The 23,328-nt window shown below is 39.6% G+C and overlaps 1 protein-coding gene across 2 annotated transcripts in view; it reads right to left on the bottom strand.

Moving 5' to 3' along the window:
- Positions 1–17,819: 17,819 nt before the first annotated feature.
- zswim2 (zinc finger, SWIM-type containing 2) overlaps positions 17,820–23,328 on the bottom strand; it is a 47,369-nt gene continuing 41,860 nt past the window's right edge. The window contains exon 8 of one of the 2 annotated variants that reach the window (XM_072261721.1): positions 17,820–19,528. In XM_072261721.1, coding sequence (XP_072117822.1) covers positions 18,713–19,528 — 816 coding nt within the window. In that variant the 3' untranslated portion in view covers positions 17,820–18,712. The remainder of the gene's footprint in view (positions 19,529–23,328) is intronic. The other variant, XM_072261720.1, reaches the window with a different exon arrangement.

Genomic DNA, 23,328 nt, shown 5'->3' with positions numbered 1-23,328 from the left:
AAGGAAACAGTTCATGTTTTAGATGAATAATTTTGATCTTCTGCATTAAGGCATTGCTAATATTCCTAGCCTTGTGCCTTTTATTTTTACCATTCCCCCAGGGTAGGGGAACACAAAACTAAGGACATAGACTTAACCTGAGAGAGGGAAGATTTGAATGAGACCCGAGGGCCAACCTTTTCACCTAGAGATGGTGAGTGAGTGCATGAATGAGCTGTCAGAGTAAGTAGTTGAGGTAGGTATAGTAGTATCATTTAAAAAGTACTTGGATAGGTACATGGAGGAGTGGGTCTTGGAGGGATATGAGCTGAATGCAGGAAATTGGGACCAGCTGGGTGGGCACTGTGGTTGTCATGGACTTGTTGAGCTGAAGGGCCTTTACCCATGGTACATTGCTCTGTGACTGTATTTTACTGATATTTTGGTAGAACTGAAATGTGAACTGACCTGTTATATGTCATAATAATTTTCAAATTTAACTTCTGATTTTTCTTTTTGTTACATCCTCATAGTTCTGCATAGCTTGTACCCCGGACTTTAAGTGTCTGATGGCAATAAGCCACTGTGACTGGAAAACTAATTTTATGAGGCACTTCGCTGACTTTGAGTGATGGTGTGGTGTTTGAAGGAAAAAAAATACAAAGTTCATGAAGGCAAAGTCTAATCATCTATAAAGGCCGAGGCAGGTGCAAGTGAAACAACACAATTCAAAGGTCATGGTAAGTAAATGGGCTGAAATCCTGGGATTTTCATCATTTTTGTCTACAACTCTAATGTTTCTTGGGTCCAGTCTAACCTCTCCACCCCTACCCCCTCACGACTCCTACCTGGCTTGATTTCTACTAAAACTAAAACTAAAAAATGTTCACCTCTGGTATGGATGAGTGTTGGCTGGGGAGGCAAATGTTGATTGAAGCTGAGCCAATCATATTCATGCTTTCACTTCTCCAGAAGAGATATGATATTGTTATTTACAACGATAACTTCTGCATACAGTATTCCTCCCTGGGATCGATCAGGAAAATGATAATGATCAATCTGCTACATAGGCAAAGGCTGCCAACTCATCTCAGGCCAATAACTGAGCAGTATTTTCAAGGACATATCCATGTTCTACCATAATCAAAGCCCTAAATCTTCATATAGCATAAAATTTAAATTAACAACTTACTGTAATTTGTCTAAACATTTATGGCACAATAAAAATAATCTCATTTGGATTGTGCAGGCAGCTTGCAGCTAGTTCAGTTTAAACATATTCCCTTAAGGTCATTGTTAATATAGCTCCAGCTGGTCCTGCAGTGCACAGATCCTTCCCACAGTGAAGATGAATCCAGGTACTTTTTCCTTTTGTCTTGAAGTTAATTAAAATAAATATTTTAATTCTATTTCTAAATTAATCTCCATAACACTGTTTACAATTTGAGGTTTTCTCTGTTCAGTCTTTGGGTGAGATGGATGCAACTGGTATACCTAAGATGTAGGATAAATGCACAATATAATATTTGAATGATTTTGTGTTTGAAGTAGGCTTGTGTGGTTTCAGTGGACAGTAGGGAAGATGGACCCATTAGAAAGGCAGTTTTTACTGTGCACTACTGTTAACTAATTGTGTTTTGGTTTGTATTCTGGTTATTGTAAAATATTGGCCTAATTTTCCCAGGTGGTGGTACTATAGAGGTTCTGTTTTATAAATTGAGGGGAATATTGGAGAGTGTATAGGGATGAGAACTCAGCTCATGATCAAACAGGTTGACAAGGACTACCTGCTTCAATGGTAAACAATGTAGTGTATTGTGGGTTCTTCTTTGCACCTAGCTGAGTATCACTTTAAGCAGTGACTCGATAAAATATTGTGGCAATTGGATCTCTGCCTGAAACTGAAAACTGAAGGTACAAACAATGTTTTATTATGTAAAATATTCTTTTATGTCAAAGAGAGTGAGAGGTGGAGGGGGAGGGGGAGAAAGAATTGCTAGGGAGTGATGGGGTCCAAGCACTTGGGCACAGGCTTCTCTTTGTCAGCTTTGCTCAATCGCTCCCTGTTTAACTTAATCATATTTGATCAGTGCAGACTAACTGGAAACCAATATTTCACATTGCTCTCTTTATTGTGGTATCATTACACTTAATTCAGGAGTCTCTTTTCATGCTGGTACTTTGAGTTGTAGAAATGGACTCTGAGTAGTACTTAAGGTGCATAAAACACTATATTACTATGGTATTTATAATGTTAGACAATCTAATCAAAATCTTTTGGTATGTGCTGTTGACTAATTCTATATTTTATCTGCCCTCAAATGCATATTCTTATTTCTCAGGACAAAACATCACATCTTCCATCACAGTCAGTGGATCCTCGACTGTGTTCTGTCCCAACATTCAAGGATGCAGTAGTGCTAACTTGAGCATGGGCTCAGGCCCTGATCCGGCACCAAAAGCCAGGATTGAAGCACCTCCAGGTAACAACTTAATACTAAAATCCTAATAGAAAACAAAAGTAATTCAGTGCAGTACATATTTTGGTTAACCTATGTTATTGTTTCGTATTTAGGAAGGGTTTTAGCAAAGTACATAAACATAATTGGCCGCAGTCCATCTGTTGAGTTCAGAGATGATTAGCATGACTAACTCACTTAAATACTTTACTAAACTTCTTCTCTCTATCTGTCTCAATGGATATTCTGATCTAAAATTCTGAGATATGCCTTCTCTCCTCAGACTTTGTCTATACTTCTCATTGCCTAGAAAAAGCAGCCATCATAATCGAAGACCCACAACTCCAGACATTCTCTCTTCTCCCACTACCCCCACCCGCCCACTGGGCAGAAGATGCAAAAGCTGATAAAACGTACCACCAGACTTGAGGACAACTTCTCTGCCACTGTTCTAAGACTATTGAATAGTTTCCTAGTATGAGATGTTGGACTCTTGACCTCACAATCTAAAGTTCAAAGTAAAATTTATTATCAGAGTGCATACATGTCACCACATACAGCCCTGAGATTCTTTTTCTGCAGGCATACTTAGCAAATCTATAGAACTGGATATGTAAACTGTAAACAAAGCATGCAAATAAAAATAATAAATAAATAGCAATAAATAATGAACATGAAATAACAAGATAGAAGAGTCTTTAACTGGGTGTAGTTATCCCCTTTTGTTCAAGATCCTGATGGTTGAGGGGTAGTAACTGTTCTTGAACCTGGTGGTGTGAGTCCTGAGGCACCTGTACCTTCTACCTGGTGGTAGCAGTGAGAAAAGAAGATGGCCTGGGTGGTGAGGACCTTTGATGATGGGTGCTGCTTTTCTGCAGCAATGTTTACTGTAGATGTGCTCAATGGTTGGGAGGGCTTTGCCCGTGCTGTACTGGGCTCAAGTCATTACCTTTCGTAGGATTTTTCACTCAAAGGCATTGGTGTTCCCATGCCAAGACGTAATGCAGCCAGTCAGCACATTTTCCACCACACATCTATAGAAGTTTGTCAAGGTTTTTGATGGCATGCCGAATCTTGTTATGATTTTGCACCTTATTGTTAACTTGCAATGTACTGTCTCTGTGGTTGTTACACTTTTTATTCAACATTATTATTGATTTACCTTGTTCTACCTCAAATCACTGTGTAATGATCTGATCTGTATGAACCGTGTGCAAGACAAGCTTTGCACTGTATCTCAGTACATGAGACAATAACAAACCATTTCAGTGAAACAGTGATTATGTCTAAAGGGTGTGAACCTTTCCTAGAACTGCAAGATTAAAAAAGCTTGCTAGATTACATAAGGAAGTTATTGAGACCATCGTGCCCAATGTGCCAGTTTACCAATTCACATAGAGAATTTTGAGGGATCCATTTTGTCCATACCAGAGAATTTGCTTTGCATTATTTTTACTGTTATTATTTCTTCATCAGTTCATTTCCTTAATTACTGTATTGATATTTGACATCTGCTCAACATTGCCCACATGTCACTACACCCAGCAAAGTTATCATTCATACTTAATTTCTCTTTACTTTCTAGCTGTGAGTTGTCCAGACTGTCCCTTCTCTACAGGAAGAGAAGAAAGAGTGACAAACAGCTGCTCATCAAGCTGTCGCCCACTCACGATGCCTGGAGCATCTTGAGTAGTTATCTCCTGCTGCTCTGTAATTCCCAGAAAAAGGCAACACAACAGAAAAGGCCAATGAGGGGAGAAGTCCAATGCAGGAAATTACATTGACCAGGGTTACATTGACAACTAAATCAGCTAACTAATGTGAGTGCATTTCTGCCGAGCACAGAATGCACACTCTCCACCAAATAACAATATATTCTAGAAACTCACTACTCTCAATAGCCGCTTAACATTCCTACACATCTGTTTCATCTCATGCTCTGCCATGCATCTGCACCAATTTCCCTGCACCCACACCCATGCAGTCTGTTACACTGAAATATTCTGTCACTTAGCATGCAATCCAGTCTTTGCAACACTTTCAAAGTTGAAAGTAAATTTATTATCAAATTACATATATATCACCATATACAACCCTGAGATTTTCTAGTGGGAATACTCAATAAATCCATAATATAACAACACACGTAATAGAATCAAGGAAAGACCGCGCCAGGTAAGGTGATCAACCAGTGTGCAAAAGACAACAAACTGTGCAAACACAAAAAGAAAGAAGAAATAATAATAATAAATAAATAAACAATAAATTTTGAGAACATGAGATGAAGGGTGAGTCCATAGGTTATGGGGACATTTCAGTGATGGGTCAAATGAAGTTGAGTGAATTTATCCCCTTTGTCTCAAGAACCTGACGGTTGAGGGGTAATAGCTGTTCTTGAACCTGGTGGTGTGAGTCCTGAGACACCTGTACCTTCTTCCTGAAGGCTGCAGGGAGAAGAGAGCACATCCTGGGCGGTGGGGGTCCCTGATGATGGATGCTGCTTTCCTCTGACAATGCTCCATGTAGATGTGCTCAGTAGTGGGGAGGGCTTTACCTGTGATGGACTGGGCTGTATCCACTACTCTTTGTAGGTTTCTCCATTCAATGGCTTCTGGTGTTTCAGGGCATGTATTTTTTTCTATTTCTGCTTCAGCCTTAGAGAGGTTTTTCACCTTAATTAGTCTATCAAAATCAGATATTTTTGTTTGAAACGATCAATGGGCGTGTTCATTTTAAGTCTCAAGTGCAATTAAAATGAAACTTGTAATAATAACTACATAATGTGCACATTCAGTGTCATGTTAGCTTAATAAACTTCATTATCATCCTCAACACTAGTGGATCCCACAAACAAATGGGATTGGTCAGTAATCTATTTTAGGATTCTGAAATCCATTGGCAGTATTCATAAAACAAAATGGATGAAAGCACAGATTATCAGCAGATCAGGCAACATCGATGGAGAGAAATAAAGAGCCAGTGTTTCCCCAAAAAAGGTGTTACTTTAGAATTTGTTTGACACTATGACAGCATAGCAGTGCAGGTAGTAGTTAGTAGAGCCATTGCCTCATGGCACAGGAGACCCACGTTCAATTCTGACTTTGGGTACTGTCAGTGTGGAGTTTGCAAGTTCTCCCCATAGCAATGTTGGTTTCATCTAGGCACTCAGGTTTCCACCCATGTCCTCAATTGCCCCCTATATATATGTGGGTGGTGGAATCTGAGGGAGGAGAAGTTGACAAGAAGGTGAGGTGGATTAACATCAGGTTAATGGGTACAGACAGGGTGGGTAAAAGAGCCTGGTTCTATGCTATATCTCTCTATGACTCAGTGATGAGGACATCCTAGCTATGCTGCAAATTCTTCTTCATTCAAATCAGCTTTTGGTTTTAAGGTCAAGGCAATAGTTGGTAGAAATATAACCCTGTTTTCTGGGCAGTTGATTAACTTCCCCACCACTGTTGGATTGTTTCCAGCTAGAAAATGACATAACTAATCTTTTTCATCCAAGTTGGATATTTGCACGATAATCAAAATCTAAAATAGGGTTAGGATTAAAATCATCTACTGTATAAAAGAAGCAAAAATATTTAACATATAAATAATATAAGCACTTTATCTAAAAATCGATGCTGAAGATACGATATATTCAAAATGTTTTAAAATTAATTCTAATAACTGAGGAATGATAATATTTTAAATTATATTTTGTCTACAGATCCAAAGTTGAAAGAAAAAATTAAAGATCTGGAGAATAAAGTAAAAGGTAATGAATTTCTTCATGTGGTTTCCTGTTACAAGATATTGAGAAGATTATAGATGAGTAAAGTCATTGGTCCATCTAATTTAATCATTCCAATACTACAACCTCCTCTTGTTTGTTAAAGGCTTCCATAACAGGTTTTTCCTAGCTGGAAATCTATTCCAGCTGTGTAAAAACTAGCCTACTGCATTCATTCTAAGCTGTTTACTAGTTTAAACTTGTACGCTTCTGATGCCTCCTTTACAGATTGGCATGTTCAAGTTTTTTTCAATCTTTTCTTATGACTCAGTCTTTGATATAAAGGACATTCTTATGACTTTCCTCTGTACTTAAATACCTCAATTATTCATGCCCACACAACCCCTTAATCGGACACAGTAGTCAAAGTGGACTTTAAACAAAATAGTGCACAAACGGATTTCATCTTCTTTATATTGTTTCCTATAGATTAAACTATATCAACTCTGACTTTGTGTTTGTTGGGGGTGTTAACCTAAGCACCAAACTAATCTGCAACCTTTCTTTAAAATTCCTTTTTACTAGGTTCAAACTAATTTGTGGAATTTATGCTGCACACTGTTCCTTTGACACGTGCACATTTAAAGAATATTTGTTACTATTATCTATGTGTGTATTTTGTCTATTACACAGTATAATTTCAGAGTTACTTCCTATGATTCCATTGCCCCTCCTTAATTTGGTATCATCTACTGTTTTATCTATTTTACACTGAACTTCTGAATTGAGTTCATTTAAATAATAAGAAACAGCAGAGGTACTAATGCTTGGACCATCTCCCTCTCATCTCCAGCCACTGCCCCTTTCGCAAATACATAATTAATTCCATTGAAAATACTGAAGGGCAGGTCAGGTAGCATCTGTGGAGTGAGAAACAGAGTTTTGGGTTAATGACCCTTCATTAGAATGAGTAAAGTTGGAAGCTGCTGTGCTTGAAGTTGCAAACTGGGGAGAGGGTGGATGAGCATACTGCATAACTGGCGAGTTCTGACACAAATGGCCGATACTTTCTCCCTCAACAAAGGTTGAGCTGGTCTCCAGCTACCAGCACATTTCAGCTGGTTGAAACTGTACTGGCAATAGAGTCTAATCACTTTCCCCAAATCAGTGCTCCATCGATTTCTGACTCTTTGTGGGATATGTGGGCTATGTGGAACAGTTTTTTTTCCAGTCCCACTGAGTCTGCCTCTTCCAACTTTTCTTCTGTTACATTGATGATTTTACCAATGCTGTCTCTTGCAACTATGTAGCACTCTCAAAAAAAACTTTACCTTTGTTGTCAATTTCCACCCTGCACTCACTTTCACATGATCCGTCTTTGTCCCTTCCCTTGCCTTTTTTGACTTCTTTGTTTCCACCTCTGAGGATAGGTTAATGGCCAATATTGTCCTTAAGTCCAGAGTCCTGCAGCTATCGTAACTGCCTTACTTCCCACCCTGCTGCAGTCCGTTCTCCGAGTTCCTCCATCTCCATGGCATCAGTTCTGATGAACAGACTTGTTACTCCAACTTGACTTGTCTTCCTTTTGCTCACCACAAACGTACTTTATGTTCTCTCATGCCCACACACCCTCTCCAACCTCTGCAACTCAAAACACATTAGTTTTCTCACTTCTCCAGATCTGACAACAAGTCAAGGGCCTGAAGCATTGACTCTATTTTGCCCTCCGCAGGTGTTGCCCAGTCAACTGAGCATTTCTGGTACTTTCCATTTTTATTCAGATTTCCAGCTTTTGCAGTTCTTAAAAAATTCATTTAGTTCTACTTTAATGCCAATTTTTCATCCACTATGCTGCAACTCTGTAGTTTTCAGTTCAACTTACAGTTAACATGGAACTTTACCCTATACTGGAAGTGACATTAGTCCTTTCATAGATCTCTTACTGTCCAATTAGGTAGGCAATTCCTTAAAGTGATTGCGAAGATTAATCAAAATCCCCTTTCTGAATCCACATCGGTTGCCTTTTGATAAATTATTTTTTTTTTCCTCAAATTTCCCCCATTAGTCACTCACATTATTTTGCATGGATTTGCAATCTGCTGATTTATTTCCTGAGTTGTTTGCCTCATGTTTTGCTTTCAATTAGTATATTCATCCAAAATCTTGTCTAGCCAGTTCCAAACTTCCTTCCAGTTATAAACAAACTAAGTGAAAGAAGTGTTTTGAGAGAATGTTAGACTTTTTTTCTAAGATCATGGGAACCCTTTTGTGGAGTCACAGACACAAGAATTTGAAAAGCTTTTTTGTCAGACTGTAGTTTCCATCATTCAATAATGCACAGTGCCTGATAATCAGAGAACATAAGTTCAGTTGTTCATATTGCATTTGAGCCTGTACTCCTGTAGGAGAACTTCCATGGGCAGCACAGAGGCACCGCTACTAGAGCCTCTGCCTTAAAGCACCAGAGACCCAGGTTTAAGCCTGACTTCAGATGTGCTGTTGCATGGAGAATATAGAACAGTACAGCACAGTACAGGCCCTTTGGCCCACAATGTTGTGCTGACCCTCAAACCCTGCCTCCCATATAAGCCCTCACCTTAGATTCCTCCATATACCTGTCTAGTAGTCTCTTAAACTTCACTAGTGTATCTGCCTCCACCACTGACTCAGGCAGTGCATTCCACGCACCAACCACTCTCTGAGTAAAAAACCTTCCTCTAATATCCCCCTTGAACTTCCCACCCCTTACCTTAAAGCCATGTCCTCTTGTATTGAGCAGTGGTGCCCTGGGGAAGAGGCGCTCGCTATCCACTCTATCTATTCCTCTTATTATCCTGTACACCTCTCTCATGTCTCCTGTCATCCTCCTTCTCTCCAAAGAGTAAAGCCCTAGCTCCCTTAATCTCTGATCATAATGCATACTTTCTAAACCAGGCAGCATCCTGGTAAATCTCCTCTGTACCCTTTCCAATGCTTCCACATCCTTTCTGTAGTGAGGTGACCAGAACTGGACCCAGTACTCCAAGTGTGGCCTAACCAGAGTTTTATAGAGCTGCATCATTACATCGCGACTCTTAAACTCTATCCCTCGACTTATGAAAGCTAACACCCCATAAGCTTTCTTAACTACCCTATCCACCTGTGAGGCAACTTTCAGGGATCTGTGGACATGTACCCCGAGATCCCTCCGCTCCTCCACACTACCAAGTATCCTGCCATTTACTTTGTACTCTGCCTTGGAGTTTGTCCTTCTAAAGTGTACCACCTCACATTTCTTCGAGTTGAACTCCATCTGCCACTTCTCAGCCCACATCTGCATCCTATCGATGTCTTTCTGCAATCTTTGACAATCCTCTACACTATCTACAACACCACCAACCTTTGTGTCGTCTGCAAACTTGCCAACCCACCCTTCTACTCCCACATCCAGGTCGTTAATAAAAATCACGAAAAGTAGAGGTCCCAGAACAGATCCTTGTGGGATACCACTAGTCACAATCCTCCAATCTGAATGTACTCCCTCCACCACCACCCTCTGCCTTCTGCAGGCAAGCCAATTCTGAATCCACTTGGCCAAACTTCCCTGGATTCCATGCCTTCTAACTTTCTGAATAAGCCCATCGTGTGGAACCTTGTCAAATGCCTTACTAAAATCCATATAGATCACATCCACTGCACTACCCTCATCTATATGCCTGGTCACTTCCTCAAAGAACTCTTATCAGGCTTGTTAGACACGATCTGCCCTTCACAAAGCCATGCTGACTGTCCCTGATCAGACCATGATTCTCTAAATGCCTATAGATCCTATCTCTAAGAATCTTTTCCAACAACTTTCCCACCACAGACGTAAGGCTCACTGGTCTATAATTACCCGGACTATCCCTACTACCTTTTTTGAACAAGGGGACAACATTCGCCTCCCTCCAATCCTCCGGTACCATTCCCGTGGACAATGAGGACATAAAGATCCTAGCCAGAGGCTCAGCAATCTCTTCTCTCGTCTCATGGAGCAGCCTAGGGAATATTCCGTCAGGCCCTGGGGACTTATCTGTCCTAATGTATTTTAACAACTCCAACACCTCCTCTCCCTTAATATCAACATGCTCCAGAACATCAACCTCACTCATATTGTCCTCACCATCAAGTTCCCTCTCATTGGTGAATACTGAAGAGAAGTATTCATTGAGGACCTCGCTCACTTCCACAGCCTCCAGGCACATCTTCCCACCTTTATCTCTAATCGGTCCTACCTTCACTCCTGTCATCCTTTTTTTCTTCACATAATTGAAGAATGCCTTGGGGTTTTCCTTTACCCTACTCTCCAAGGCCTTCTCATGCCCCCTTCTTAAGCTCCTTTCTTGCTTCCCTATATTCCTCAATAGACCCATCTGATCCTTGCTTCCTAAACCTCATGTATGCTGCCTTCTTCTACCTGACTAGATTTTCCACCTCACTTGTCACCCATGGTTCCTTCACCCTACCATTCTTTATCTTCCTCACCGGGACAAATTTATCCCTTACATCCCGCAAGAGATCTCTAAACATCGACCACATGTCCATAGTACATTTCCCCGCAAAAACATCATCCCAATTCACACCCGCAAGTTCTAGCCTTATAGCCTCATAATTTGCCTTTTCCCAATTAAAACTGTTCCTGTCCTCTTTGATTCTATCCTTTTCCATGATAATTATAAAGGCCAGGGAGCGGTGTTCACTGTCCCCCAGATGCCCTGTGAACTTGGAAAACATGCTACCACTCATCAACAAATTTGCAGATGATGTTGAAACTGTGCTTAAGTACAAAGTCATAGATATAGAAAGTAGGGGGTTTTAAACTCACAGCCCTGAGGTACACCTATGTTGATGGTCAGTGTTGAGGAGATGATGTTTCTGTTCTGCAATGAATGTGGTCTCTCGACGTTGAAGCCAAAGATCCAATTGCAGAGGGATGTAAGGAGGCCAAGTCTTGGAGCTTGATGATCAGTTTTGAGGAGCTGACGGGTTTCCTCTGGGTGTTCCAGTTTTCTTCCAAATCCCAAAAGACATGCAGATTGGTAGATTAATTATCCACTGCAAATTGCCCTTTATGTGCAGGTGGGGGCTAGAGTCTGGAGGGTGTTGATGTGAAAACATCAGGAGAGCAGAAACAAGTGGATTAATATAGGATTAGTGTAAACTTTACACAAGGGTTGTTGATAGTCAGCACAGAATTAGTAGGCCAAAGTGGCATTGCAGAGATTTGTGAACAAGTCGTTTTCAAGACATGGAACATTGGACAAAGCAGTAATTTTAATAAAACCTGAGAGCAGTGCCTGGACCATTCCAAAGATTTTATAATCTCTCTTGCATTTCATAAATATTAATAAGCTTTGCCAAATCATTGAAATCAAACTGACAGTGGAGGATCTTGCCATGTATCTGAGATGGTAACCCACAATGAGATGATCCGACTCAAGCCCTGCTGATTCCAAAACAGGCAGACTGGATACTAGGAAACTAGGTCCCCTGGAATTGAGAGCCATCATCACAGGAATTGTGGTTTGGACAATCACAGAAGGCTGTGGCAGCTTGTGGGAGGCGTATATTTGAGGCTATGATTGATAGAATTTTGGGCATAATTTTAAGGTGATTGGAGGAAAGTATAGGCAGGATGTCAGAGGTAGGTTTATTTTACACAGAGAGTGGCAGGTGCACAGAACACCCTACCAGGTGTGGTGGTAGAGGCAGATACAGTACATTTTGGGCATTTAAGAAACGCTTAGATAGGCACATGGATGATAGAAAAATGGAAGGCTATGTAGCAGAGAATGGTTATATTGATCTTAGAATAGGTTAAAAGGTCAGCACAATATCATGGGCCAAAGGGTTTGTACTATGCTGTTATGTTATATGTTCCAAAGGAATTGAGGGAGGATGGGGATTTGGTAAAAAGGTAGATGAAGCAGAGGGATCAGACATTATATTGCTCAGTAATGTAACAGGGTTAAACAGCTTTTGTTCTTGAAGGATTAGCTAGTCCTTAACATAAGTCAATTTTTATCTTTTACAGAGCAGTTAGCTTTTAAATAACCATTACTTGACTCTTAGTTCCACTGATGAATAAGGACCATCTGATTAGACTAAAGGCATCTGAGCAAGAATGCAATATATATTTTCCCAAATATGCTTTGAAGGTTCAAAGGTTCATTTATTATGAAAGTATGTATCAATATACATCTCTGAGATTCGTCTTCTCCAGATAGCCATGAAGCAAAGAAAATCATGGAAGTTGTTCTATGAAAAAAAACTCTCCTCCAACACAAAAATCTTACAAATCTCGCCAAATTAAATTGTGTGATGGCACCAAGAGCATCAACCCCCCCCCCCACAGAAAAATAAATTAGTGAACTGTGAACCCCCTGGCCAACAAAACTTACAAGTCACACCAGGTTTAAATTGTGCAGTGGCAGCAATAGGTAATTGCTGAACAATTGGCTTTAGATTCTTCTAAGAAATAAAATTTCATTAGTTCTTCCAAACGCAATAAAAAGACACTTTTTCAACCTTATACAATAGAATCACATTTCATCATATCATATTTTAAACTATGCAGTTTCTATATACAAAAAAAGTTGGCTCTGAAAATCTTCCCTTCAGGTACAGTGAAATAATTCCTTTCATTTCTGTATCAGATAAGAAAATATTTCTGCATAAGAACTGGGGAAATCTGGTTCAGAAAATAAAGAATGTGGATGAAATTGCAGACCAAATGATGGGAAATGGCCTCAATAGTGAAATGTATTCTGAAATCATGTCCTGCAAAACAGATGAAGAGAAGATGCGAAAACTCTTAGGATACTTAACGACATCTGACTCTATTTGTTGCAGTCTCTTTACAAAATTGTGTGAAGCGCAGTTTTTTGTCATGTTTGATCTTGTTCAGTAAAAAAAAATTAAAAAGATCAGCTTTATTTGTCACATGTACATTGAAACAACAAAGCATACAGTTAAACAGGGTCATTTGTGTCAACGACCAACACAATCCAAATATGTGCTGGGGGTAGCCCAAGTGTTGCTGCACTTCCAGTACTAACATAGCATTTTTACAACTTATTAACTGTACTACTTTGTAATGTAGGAGGAAACTGGAGCACCTGTCAGAAACACACCTGGTCATGGGAAGAACATGCAAACTGCTTATAGACAGCAACGGGAAACTGAACCCCAATTGCTGATCACTGGCACTGTAAAGCATTATGCTACTGTGCTACCCACTGGTAATGAAATTTTACCTTCAAAAGCTGGTATTTATTTTCGGTCACAAGGATAAGTTTAAAATAGAATGAGTTACTTTTCTAAAGCATTTTCATGACCTCAGGACTTCCATACATCAACGAAGTGTAGACACAGTTGACATGCAAGTCAAATTATGCACTGCAGGCTCCCATGTGATAGTCAGCAGATAACAGGCGCCTGATATTTATGGAGAGGGAGCAGGGTAATAGGTAATGGGACATAGCCATACAGCCCAAAGTCAAGGAATTGTCCTAACATTCTTTGTCAGGACCTTAACATCATTAAGAACTATGTGCATAGCTTACATTCATAGTGGCAAATTCTACATTTGAAATCCATTCTTGATTACCCTCAGCTTGCTGAACCATTGTAGGTAGCAGTTAGGAGTCAGCCGCATTGCTCTGGGTCTCAAGTCATGTTTAGGATATGCGAGCAAGGTTAGAAGATTTTCTTCCCTAAAGTGAACGAGTTGAGCTCTTATGAAATTCTGGTAGTTTCATTGCAAGAAATTACCAAAAAGAATTTCAGGATCTATATTGTATACACTTCTCTGATATTAAATGGAACTATTGAAATATCATCAAAATGTGCATGTTAATTTTTTAATTCCAGGATCTGTTTTAGTGGCTGAATTTCCATTGTAGGATTGATACATTTCTGGTCTTACTCATTAACATGATCGGAGTGTCCTGTCAGCTCTTACCATGTAGCTAATTAGTGTCTGAGCTGGGCATCCCAATTTTGTGAGTGGTTGCTATCAGCTGAACACAGTCCTCAATACTTAAGTTATAAGTCTGCAGCTTATAAAGAGAAGGTACACTTTTGGCAAGCGTAACGGCAATATGCAATAATATCTGGGATACACGGGATAGGGGGCATCATGTTCCTCTGATGTTTCCCTGAAATCTCTGTCGGTGCGGTTGAAAAGGGGAAGAGAGACAATCTGTCCTGGGGGTGGAGAGTAGGAGTGTGATCAAGGTGCAAGTGAATGCTATATCCCACCAAATGCAGGTCTAACTTCAGACTCTACTCCATCACACCAAGCCAGCACTCTCCCATCTACCAATGATTTCAATCAATCTAGACTTGCAACTAATCATCATTACCACCAACACATCTTCAAATGTTTAGTACTATCACAAGCACATCTCAGACAATGTACACATTAACATTCTATTTACAGTAGTCACATCAGCCAAACACATTGTACTACATAAATAGCTGATGGCTTCACCAGTTCTCTTGTTAATGAGAATGAGAGGTGTTCAGCTTTCCTAGGATAATCTGTAATTTGCCTTACATAATAGTGCTAGTTTGGTAAGCACTTGTGCAGAAACAGATGATTGTTCACAAAGAAATCTATGCACAACTCTGGAGTTTCTGTGATGAAGCATGCACTATATTTCCAGGAAGAAATCCCTTCTGAGCCACTGGTACATTGGCAGGCTCTGAACGGGAGACTCTAGGTAGATATGACCTCCTGCTTCCTCCACTATCTCAACTGTTCTATCAACCGCACAAATTTCCATTCTTTCTCATTCTCCTGGTCACACTGGGAGGAATGGCAATTAAGATGCACAAGTGTGAGAACAATGATCAAAGTTCAAAATAAATGTATTATCAAAGTACATATTGTAACCATATACTACCTTCAGATCCATTTTCTTCCAGGCATTTATTGGAAAAAAAACTGATAATTAAAAAATAATACTCAGAACATGAGTTGTTAAGAGCCCTTGAAAGTGAGCCTGCAGGTTGTAGAATCAGTTCAGAGTAGTGATTGAAGTTATCACTGATAACTTTAATTGAACCAGTGACTGAAGTTATCGAATCACAAACAAGAGAAAATCTGCAGATGCTGGAAATCCAGGCAACACACATAAAATACTGGAGGAACTCAGCAGGCCAGGCAGCATTTATGGAAAAGAGTACATTTGGCGTTTGGGGCCGCAATCCTTCTGCAGGATTAGTGGGAAAAAAAAATGAGAGATTGAAGATATCCACACTGGGTCAGGAGCCTAATGAATGAAGGGTAACTGTTCCCGAACCTGGTGGTGTGGGATCCAAGGCTCCTGTACCTCCTGCTTGACAATAAGTAAGAAGAGGACATGCACAAGAACATCTGCAGATGTTGGAAATCAAAGCAACACACACGAAATGCTAAAGGAACTCAGCAGGCCAGGCAGCATCTATGGAAAAAAGTAAACTGTCAACAATTTGTCGACTGTTTACTCTTTCCGGCAAGAAGAGGAGGCGGTCTGGATGGTGGGGGCCTTTGATGATGATTTTGCTGAAGTTATCACAAACTCTTAAGCTGCTAACATTCCATTGCCTGCAGATATTTCAAATATTAAAGATGTTGTTGACATGCAATGTTGGTGCCAGAGTATAGTGACACTTGTGGGCTGTCCCAGCACGACCTTGGACTGTACTGGCTGTTGATTCAAAAAAAAACGCATTTTACTGTATGTTTCAATGTACATGTGATAAATAAAGCTAATCTTTATCTTTTTTATCATTTTAAAAGTACCTGGAAAAACCTGGTACCTGCTGTATCTTGGGAGACTTAAATGCTAAAATTCAGCACCCTTTTCAAACACAGCACAGTCTTTGCCCAGTGGCAGAATAGAGTGTTTAAAGATCAAGACCTCACAACTGTCACAAAACATCTGGTTGATCAGGCAGAGGCAATTTCTGCTCTCCTTTATGCAACCAATACTTGGATAACTTACAGCAGCTACTTCAAGGCCCTGAAAAAATACCACCTTCACTGTCTCTGCAAAATCTTCCAAATTCCACAGGATAAGTGAATCAACATCAATGTCCTCTCCCTGGCCAGCAAGCCCAGCAGTGGGATTCTGGTTACACTCAATCAGCCACATTAGGCTGACCACATTCGTATGACCAGCAGCAGAACCCTGAAAGATTCCTTCTGTTCTAAGCTCTGCCATAGTTTGATATTACTAGGTAAACAGAAGGAATAAGAATGTGCTCAGAGCTTCCTTGAAGAAATTTAACATTCCCGCTGACTTTAGGGCTTTTCTGGTCCATGATGTTGTGGTAATGAACTGAGATCAGACAGTATCCTTGCATAAACAGCAGAAGGAGCATGCTATCTCTTCACCGATCTGGCTACTCATCCCATCAGGCACCTGCTATCCCCACTTATGGGAAGCTGGACTTCTCACATGGGTTTCAAAACTCAGAATCTGGTAAACTAACAGTAACTTCCCCGATCTCCACGTACTGCCAGAGAAGAAGATTCCAAAAACTAAATAGAAATGAGCTGAGTTTTCAAACTAATCATGTTTTGAAATAATTATGCAAATTACATTCCAGGAGACCTAATAGAGGTGTAATCAGACCATATTGGAATCTAATCCAAAGAAGGAGCTATACATAGAGGTTTCAGAGAAAAATTATGAGCAAGAATTTAAGACAGCAAGTGCTAAGTGTCGAAGCATAGTTATCAACTTTGGCACTAAGATTGGGCAGAAGAAAACATATCTGGAGGATGTTTAAATCCTGTATATTTGCACACAATTGGGAAGTGGGATATAGAGAATGATACTTTATGCTCAATAGATTTTTGGATTAGTTGATATTTATGGGTCATTTAGGTAATGATGTCTATCAGGAAAGCAAAGCAATAGCCACTCTAGAATTGTCTAAGGCATGGCAAAGAACTGGCAAAATCAGAAAGGTGAAAAATGGGAAAGAGTGAGGATCTGGAGTTGGAAGATCATCATGTAAGAAAATAAAGAAAGGTGCTGTAATTCCTGATAACCCTCCAAATGGCCTAGCTCTAATGGTAACAGCACACCTAATGTTTTGGTTCTGAAACAGTCTGAAATGTGTCAGATGATCAAAAGCATATAGAGGCATTCACAAATTAAAAACCCTAAAGATTTAAAATTTTTGATAATTAAATAAAAAAATACCTAAAATGTTTAAACAAGCTCAAACAATTAAAACTAACCAAATGAATACTTATACACCAGCTGTCACCTTTGTCAATGACAAATCACTCTTTGTGGTGAGCAGCTGACTACAACTCCGTATTTGTGTGGGCATGTGTAGAAATGCTTATTGTTTCTGACAGTTACGGGGTAAATGTTAGCAAATTCATTTAACTTTGTACAAACGTGTAATTTAAACAACAGTATGGGGGCCGAGTAGAAAGTAAAACCAAAAGACGATGACAGATAGCAGTTAAATTGATTAAAGACTGTAGAACATTGTCCTGAATAGAACAATAAAATATCTACTGTTCGGTGAGGTTCATAGATATACTGTAATACACACCTATAAACTAATAAAATCATAAGAAACTGAAATAAAAGATAAAGGTAAAAGATATCAGCATGTAACTGAAAAGGTCTATCATAATTCTACTTAAATACAAAGTACATCCACATGCAGGTTACTGTATCTACCGCCAAACTTTGATGAATAATTGTTTTTAATAGTTTACTTGGAGTGTCTCTGAGAGATGGGTCAGATGTGAATGAATCTTTATTGAACCATTGTTTATCTAGACACTTGAGTTTTAATGATTACCTTATACTAATTATTTTCAACTTGCTGATTTGTTGTATGTTGCTATAATCAATTGAATAATTGTACAAATCCACTGGAGATTTTGTTTAATAAAAGATCTTATATGCACCTCTACATATTACTTCATTTCAAATGCACAATTTTACACCATCTCCTGTTCATTATTAACTAATTAATTATGATACATTAGTTGTTGAAAATTAGGCTGATGCATCTGAAGAAAATGGAAGAGTTAGGAACATTTCTAAAACCTAATTCCTTCATGCTGAACTTTATTTCATGAAAATATATATTTTTCACTTGAAACCTTGGAATGAGTTACCTGTGTTCAACTGATTCAAAGTAAAAGAAAGCCAATCAAGTTATATTCCCACCCATAACAAGGAAGAAAATTCCTAAACAATAAAAATTAGGGATGAACTGCAAAATCTGCATTTATTTAAACACAGGTATTCATTAGATTTGTAATTGACCATCATCTGTGGACAAGCAGGCTTTGTAAAGACCATAATTTAAAATACCCTATTGAGATAAATGTCAAAGATCTGTATAACCTAGGTTACATTCACACAAGTTTCACATTATTCAGTGAATATTTAAAACTGCCTGCAATTTGATCAATTTAATGCAATTACTGGCAATTTGGTGATCTAGATCATTTTCCTAATACTTTTATAACTGTTAATACATCTGCACTTGAAATGAATGAAGGGATTTATAGCCTGGTGTTCACTGAGATTCCCTCCATAGCCAGAATCACATTGTCAGCTGCTGAACTCACGGAAGGACACCTGGCTTTTCTCGACAGGACTCTGCCTTGTTTTCTGATGTCTCCTTTAAAGCCACTGCTTTGCATCCTCTGCATGTAGCTGCTTTCAAGGGGACAAACTTTCAAGTGTAAAATCTTCTCTGGTGATGGTAATTCTGTTGAGTCTGACTTGTCACTGTTGTCTAGATACAGTAAAGGAGCACTTCTAGGACCAATACTATGAGTCCTACTAATGCCTATCTCCCTCTTCTTTATTTGACTACTGCTGGCATTTTTTGATTGCACTGCAGCTTGAGTTGAATGATTTTTATTTCTTGCATCGAGTACATCAGGTAAAATACTTGGAAAAAAAGGTTCCTGAGGATTTCGTGCAGGTACTGAAGGTCCAGCAGCAAAATTTGTTTCATCTTTTGCATCTTTTAAATGAAGGTAACTCAAACCATTCACAGTGAAATCCTCTGTGTGGTCTACTGCATTCTGAGTCCAATTTCCTCTTTTAGAGTGATCTTTTCTCTGCTGGCCATCGGCTTGATTGCTGCCTGTTTTTTTCAGTGAAGACCTATAACCAATTACTGGAATGAGAAGCTGAGGTTGATCAACCTGGGCCAGAGGCTTGGAGTTATCCAAAATGGTAGTTGAATCTTTCTTTTTGCTTCTTTTTGGTCCTTTGTTCCAAGTTAATGGATTATAAATTACTTGACCATCAATTGGACAAGAGTTGCTCTGATGCAATAACCAATGGTCAATGCATTCTTTATGAAACTAGAGAAAATAAGATAATTTAATCAATATTTAAATGTAATACTCCACTGCAATAGTATAACACTATAAATAATTAAGCACTTTGAACTGGTAACAGCTTACATGAAAGACAGACAATGTTCTTGATTCATGTTTATGTAAATATCTCCTGATTTCCTGTTGCATTCCCATCTAATCCTGGCAACTTTTCAATGAGGATGTGGGAAATATTATGGCTTAAGCATCTACAATGCTAAAGTGCCAGGAATCATTACATGAAGATTTCCTTTCGCTGTGAGGTGGATTTCAAGAGTTGAAAAATATTTCAGGACACACACAGTTGTGGTCAAATATATTTATATTAGAAAAAACTGGGAGCTAGAAATCAACACTTGCCATATGATGAAAATACTAATTATCGAAAGGAATGTGCATGTTGAGCTACCTTGGCAGTCATTAGCTAATAACGTGCCATTTCACCACCTCATTAAGTGTTACGTAATGAACCAGATTTGATTAGGGAGCTTAAGGTAAAATAACCCTTAGGAGACAGTGATCATTATATGATAGAATTCAGCCTGCAGTTTGAGAGGAAGGAGATAAAGTCAGATGTATTAGTATCACAATGGAGTAAATGGATTTACAGAGGCATCAGAGAGGAGCTGCCCAAAGTTGATTGAAAGGGGACACTAGCAGGGATGACAGCAGAACAGCAATGGCTGGAGTTTATGAGGTAATGTGGAAAGTGCAGGATAGATACATCCCAAAGATGAAGTAGTATTCTAAAGGGAGGATGAGATAACTGCGATTGACAAGGGAAATCAAAGACAGCATAAGAGGGAAAGAGAGGGCATATAATATCAGGAAAATTAGTGGGAAGTTAGAGGATTTGGAAGCTTTTAAAACAGAAGACAATGAAAAAAGCCATAAGGAGAGAAAAGATGAACTATGAAGGTAAGCTATTCAATAAAATAGAGGAGGATACCAAAAGGTTTTTTTTCCCAGATATATAAAGAGTAAAAGAAAAGCGAGAGTGGATATTAGACTCTTGGACAATTATGCCAGAGAAGTAGTAATTGGGGACAAAGAAATGGCAGGCAAACATAACAAGTATTTTGTGTCAGTCTTCACTATGCAAGGCACCAGCAGTATGCCAGGGGGCAGGACTGCAGTTGCTATTACCAAAGAAGCTGAAAGGTGGACCAATTGGACTATACCCAGGGTTCCGAAAGAGTTATCGGTGAGACTGTGCAGGCATTAGTAATGATCCTTCAAGAATCACTAGATTCTGGAATGGTTCCAGAGGACTGGAAAACTACAAATGTCCCTCTACTTTTAAGAAAGGAGAGAGGTAGAAGAAAGGAAATTATAGGCCAGTTAGTCTGACTTCAGTGGTTGGGAAGATGTTGGAGTCCATTATTAAGGGTGAGGTTTTGGGGTACTTGGAGGAACATGATAAAACAGGCCAAAGTCAGCATGGTTTTCTTAAGGGGAAATCTTTCCTTACAAATCTGTTGAAATTATTTGAGGAAATAACATGCAGGGTAGACAAAGGAGAATCAGCGAATGCTGTTTACTTGGATTTTCAGAAGGCCTTTGACAAGGTGCCACACATGAGGCTGCTTAACAAGATAAAAACCCTGGCCATTACAAGTAAGATACCAGCAAGGGCAGAAGATTGGCTGACTGGCAGGAGGCAAAGTGTGGGAATAAAGGTGGCCTTTTCTGGTTGGCTGCCAGTGACTAGTGGTCAGGGTCAATATTGGGATGGCTTCTTTTCACGTTACATGACAATGATATGGATGACTGAACTGATGGCTTTGTGGCCAAGTTTGCAGACGGTATGAAGGTAAGTGGAGGGGCAGGTAGTGTTGAGAAAGCAGGGAGACTGCAGAAGGAATTAGACAGATTGGAGAATAGGCAAAGAAGTGGCAGACGGAATGCAGTGTCTGGCAATGTACTAGACCATAAGACATAGGAGCAGAATTAGGTTATTAAGCCCATCACGTCTGCCCTGTCATTCCATTATGGCTGATCCTGGATCCCACTCTACCCCATACACCTGCCTTCTTGCCATATCCTTTGATGCCCTGACATATCAGGAAACTATCAACTTCTGCCTTAAGTATACCCACGCCTCCACCATAGTCTGTGCAGAGCATTCCACAGATTCACTACCCACTGTCTAAAAAAATTGCTCCTTAACCCTGTTCTAGTTTTGAGGTTGTGTCCTCTAGCTCTGGAATACTCCTGCCATAGAAAACATCCTCTCCACATCTACCCTGTCTAGTTCTTTCAATGTTCAGTAGTTTCAATGAGATCCCCCCACATTCTTCTAAATTCCATTGTATAGGCCCCAAGCTGCCAAACACTCCTCATATGTTAATCCCTTCATTCCCGATCATCCCAATGATTCCCAATCATCCTTGTGAACCTCCTCTGCACTCTCAAGACAGCACATCCTTTCCGAGATACGAGGCCCTAAACTGTTGATAATACTCCAAGTGCGGCCTGACTAGTCTCTTATAAAGGCTCAGCATTATCTCCTTGCTTTTATATTCTATTCTCCTTGAAATAAATGCTAACATTGCATTTGCCTTCTTTACCACAGACTCAACCTGTAAATTAACCTTCTGGGAGTCTTGCACGAGGACTCCTTAGTCCCTCTGCACCTCTGATATTTGAACCTTCTCCCAATTTAGATAATAGTTCACATTATTGTTCCTTTTACCAAAATGCATAATTATACATTTACCAACACTGTATTCCATCTACCACTTTTTTGCCCATTCTTCCAATTTGACTAAGTCCTGCTGCAATCACATTGCTTCCTCAGCACTACTTACCCCTCCATCTATCTTCATATCATCAGCAAACTTTGCCACAAAGCCATCTATTCCATTATCCAAATCACTGACAAATAATGTGAAAAGTAAGGGTCCCAATACTGACCCCTGAGGAACACCACTAGTCACTGGCAGCCAACTAGAAAAGGCCTCTTTTATTCTCACTTGCTGCCTCCTGCCTGTCAGCCATTGCTCTATCCATGCCAGTAACTTTCCTGTAATGCCATAGGATTTTATCTTGTTAAGCAACCTCATGTGTGGCACCTTATCAAATGCCTTCTGAAAATCCAAGTAAATGACATCCAATGCCTCTCCTTTGTCCACCTTGCTTGTTACTTCCTCGAAGAACTTTAACAGTTTTGTCAGGCCCTTTACAGAAACCATGACTTATTTTATCATTAGTCTCCAAGTACCTTGAAACCTCATTCTTAATAATAGACCTCAACACTTTCCCAACCACTGAGGTTAGGCTAACTGGCCTATAATTTCCCTCCTTTTGCCTTCCTCCCTTCTTAAAGAGTGGAGTGATATTTCCAGTTCTCCAGTACCATGCCAGAATCAAGGGATTCTTGAAAGATCATGACCAATGCAGAACATTTACGCACTTCAGTGGAAAGAATAAAGGCATAGGCTATTTTCTAGTCAGGGAGAAAATTCGAAAACCTGTGGTGCAAAAGGGACTTGAAAGTCCTTGTGCAGGATTCCCTAAAAGTTAACTTGCTGGTTGAGTTGGTGGTAAGGAAGGTAAATCCAATATTTGCATTCATTTCAAGAGGACCAGAATAGAAGTGAAAGGATGTAATGCTGACATTTTATAAGGCATTGGTCAGATCACACTTGGAGTATTGAGAGCTGTTTTGGGTCCCTAATCTAAAAAAAGATACAGTGGCATTGGATGGAGACTAGAGTAGGTCACGAGAATGATTCCGGGAATGTAAGGACTAACATGTGAGGAACGTTTGATAGCTCTGAGCC

The sequence above is a fragment of the Mobula birostris genome, chromosome 6 (assembly GCF_030028105.1).
Source record: "Mobula birostris isolate sMobBir1 chromosome 6, sMobBir1.hap1, whole genome shotgun sequence".
Lineage (NCBI taxonomy): Eukaryota > Metazoa > Chordata > Chondrichthyes > Myliobatiformes > Myliobatidae > Mobula > Mobula birostris.
The sequence above is the reverse complement of the archived record's forward strand: the minus strand, read 5'-3'. Positions and strand labels throughout refer to the sequence as shown.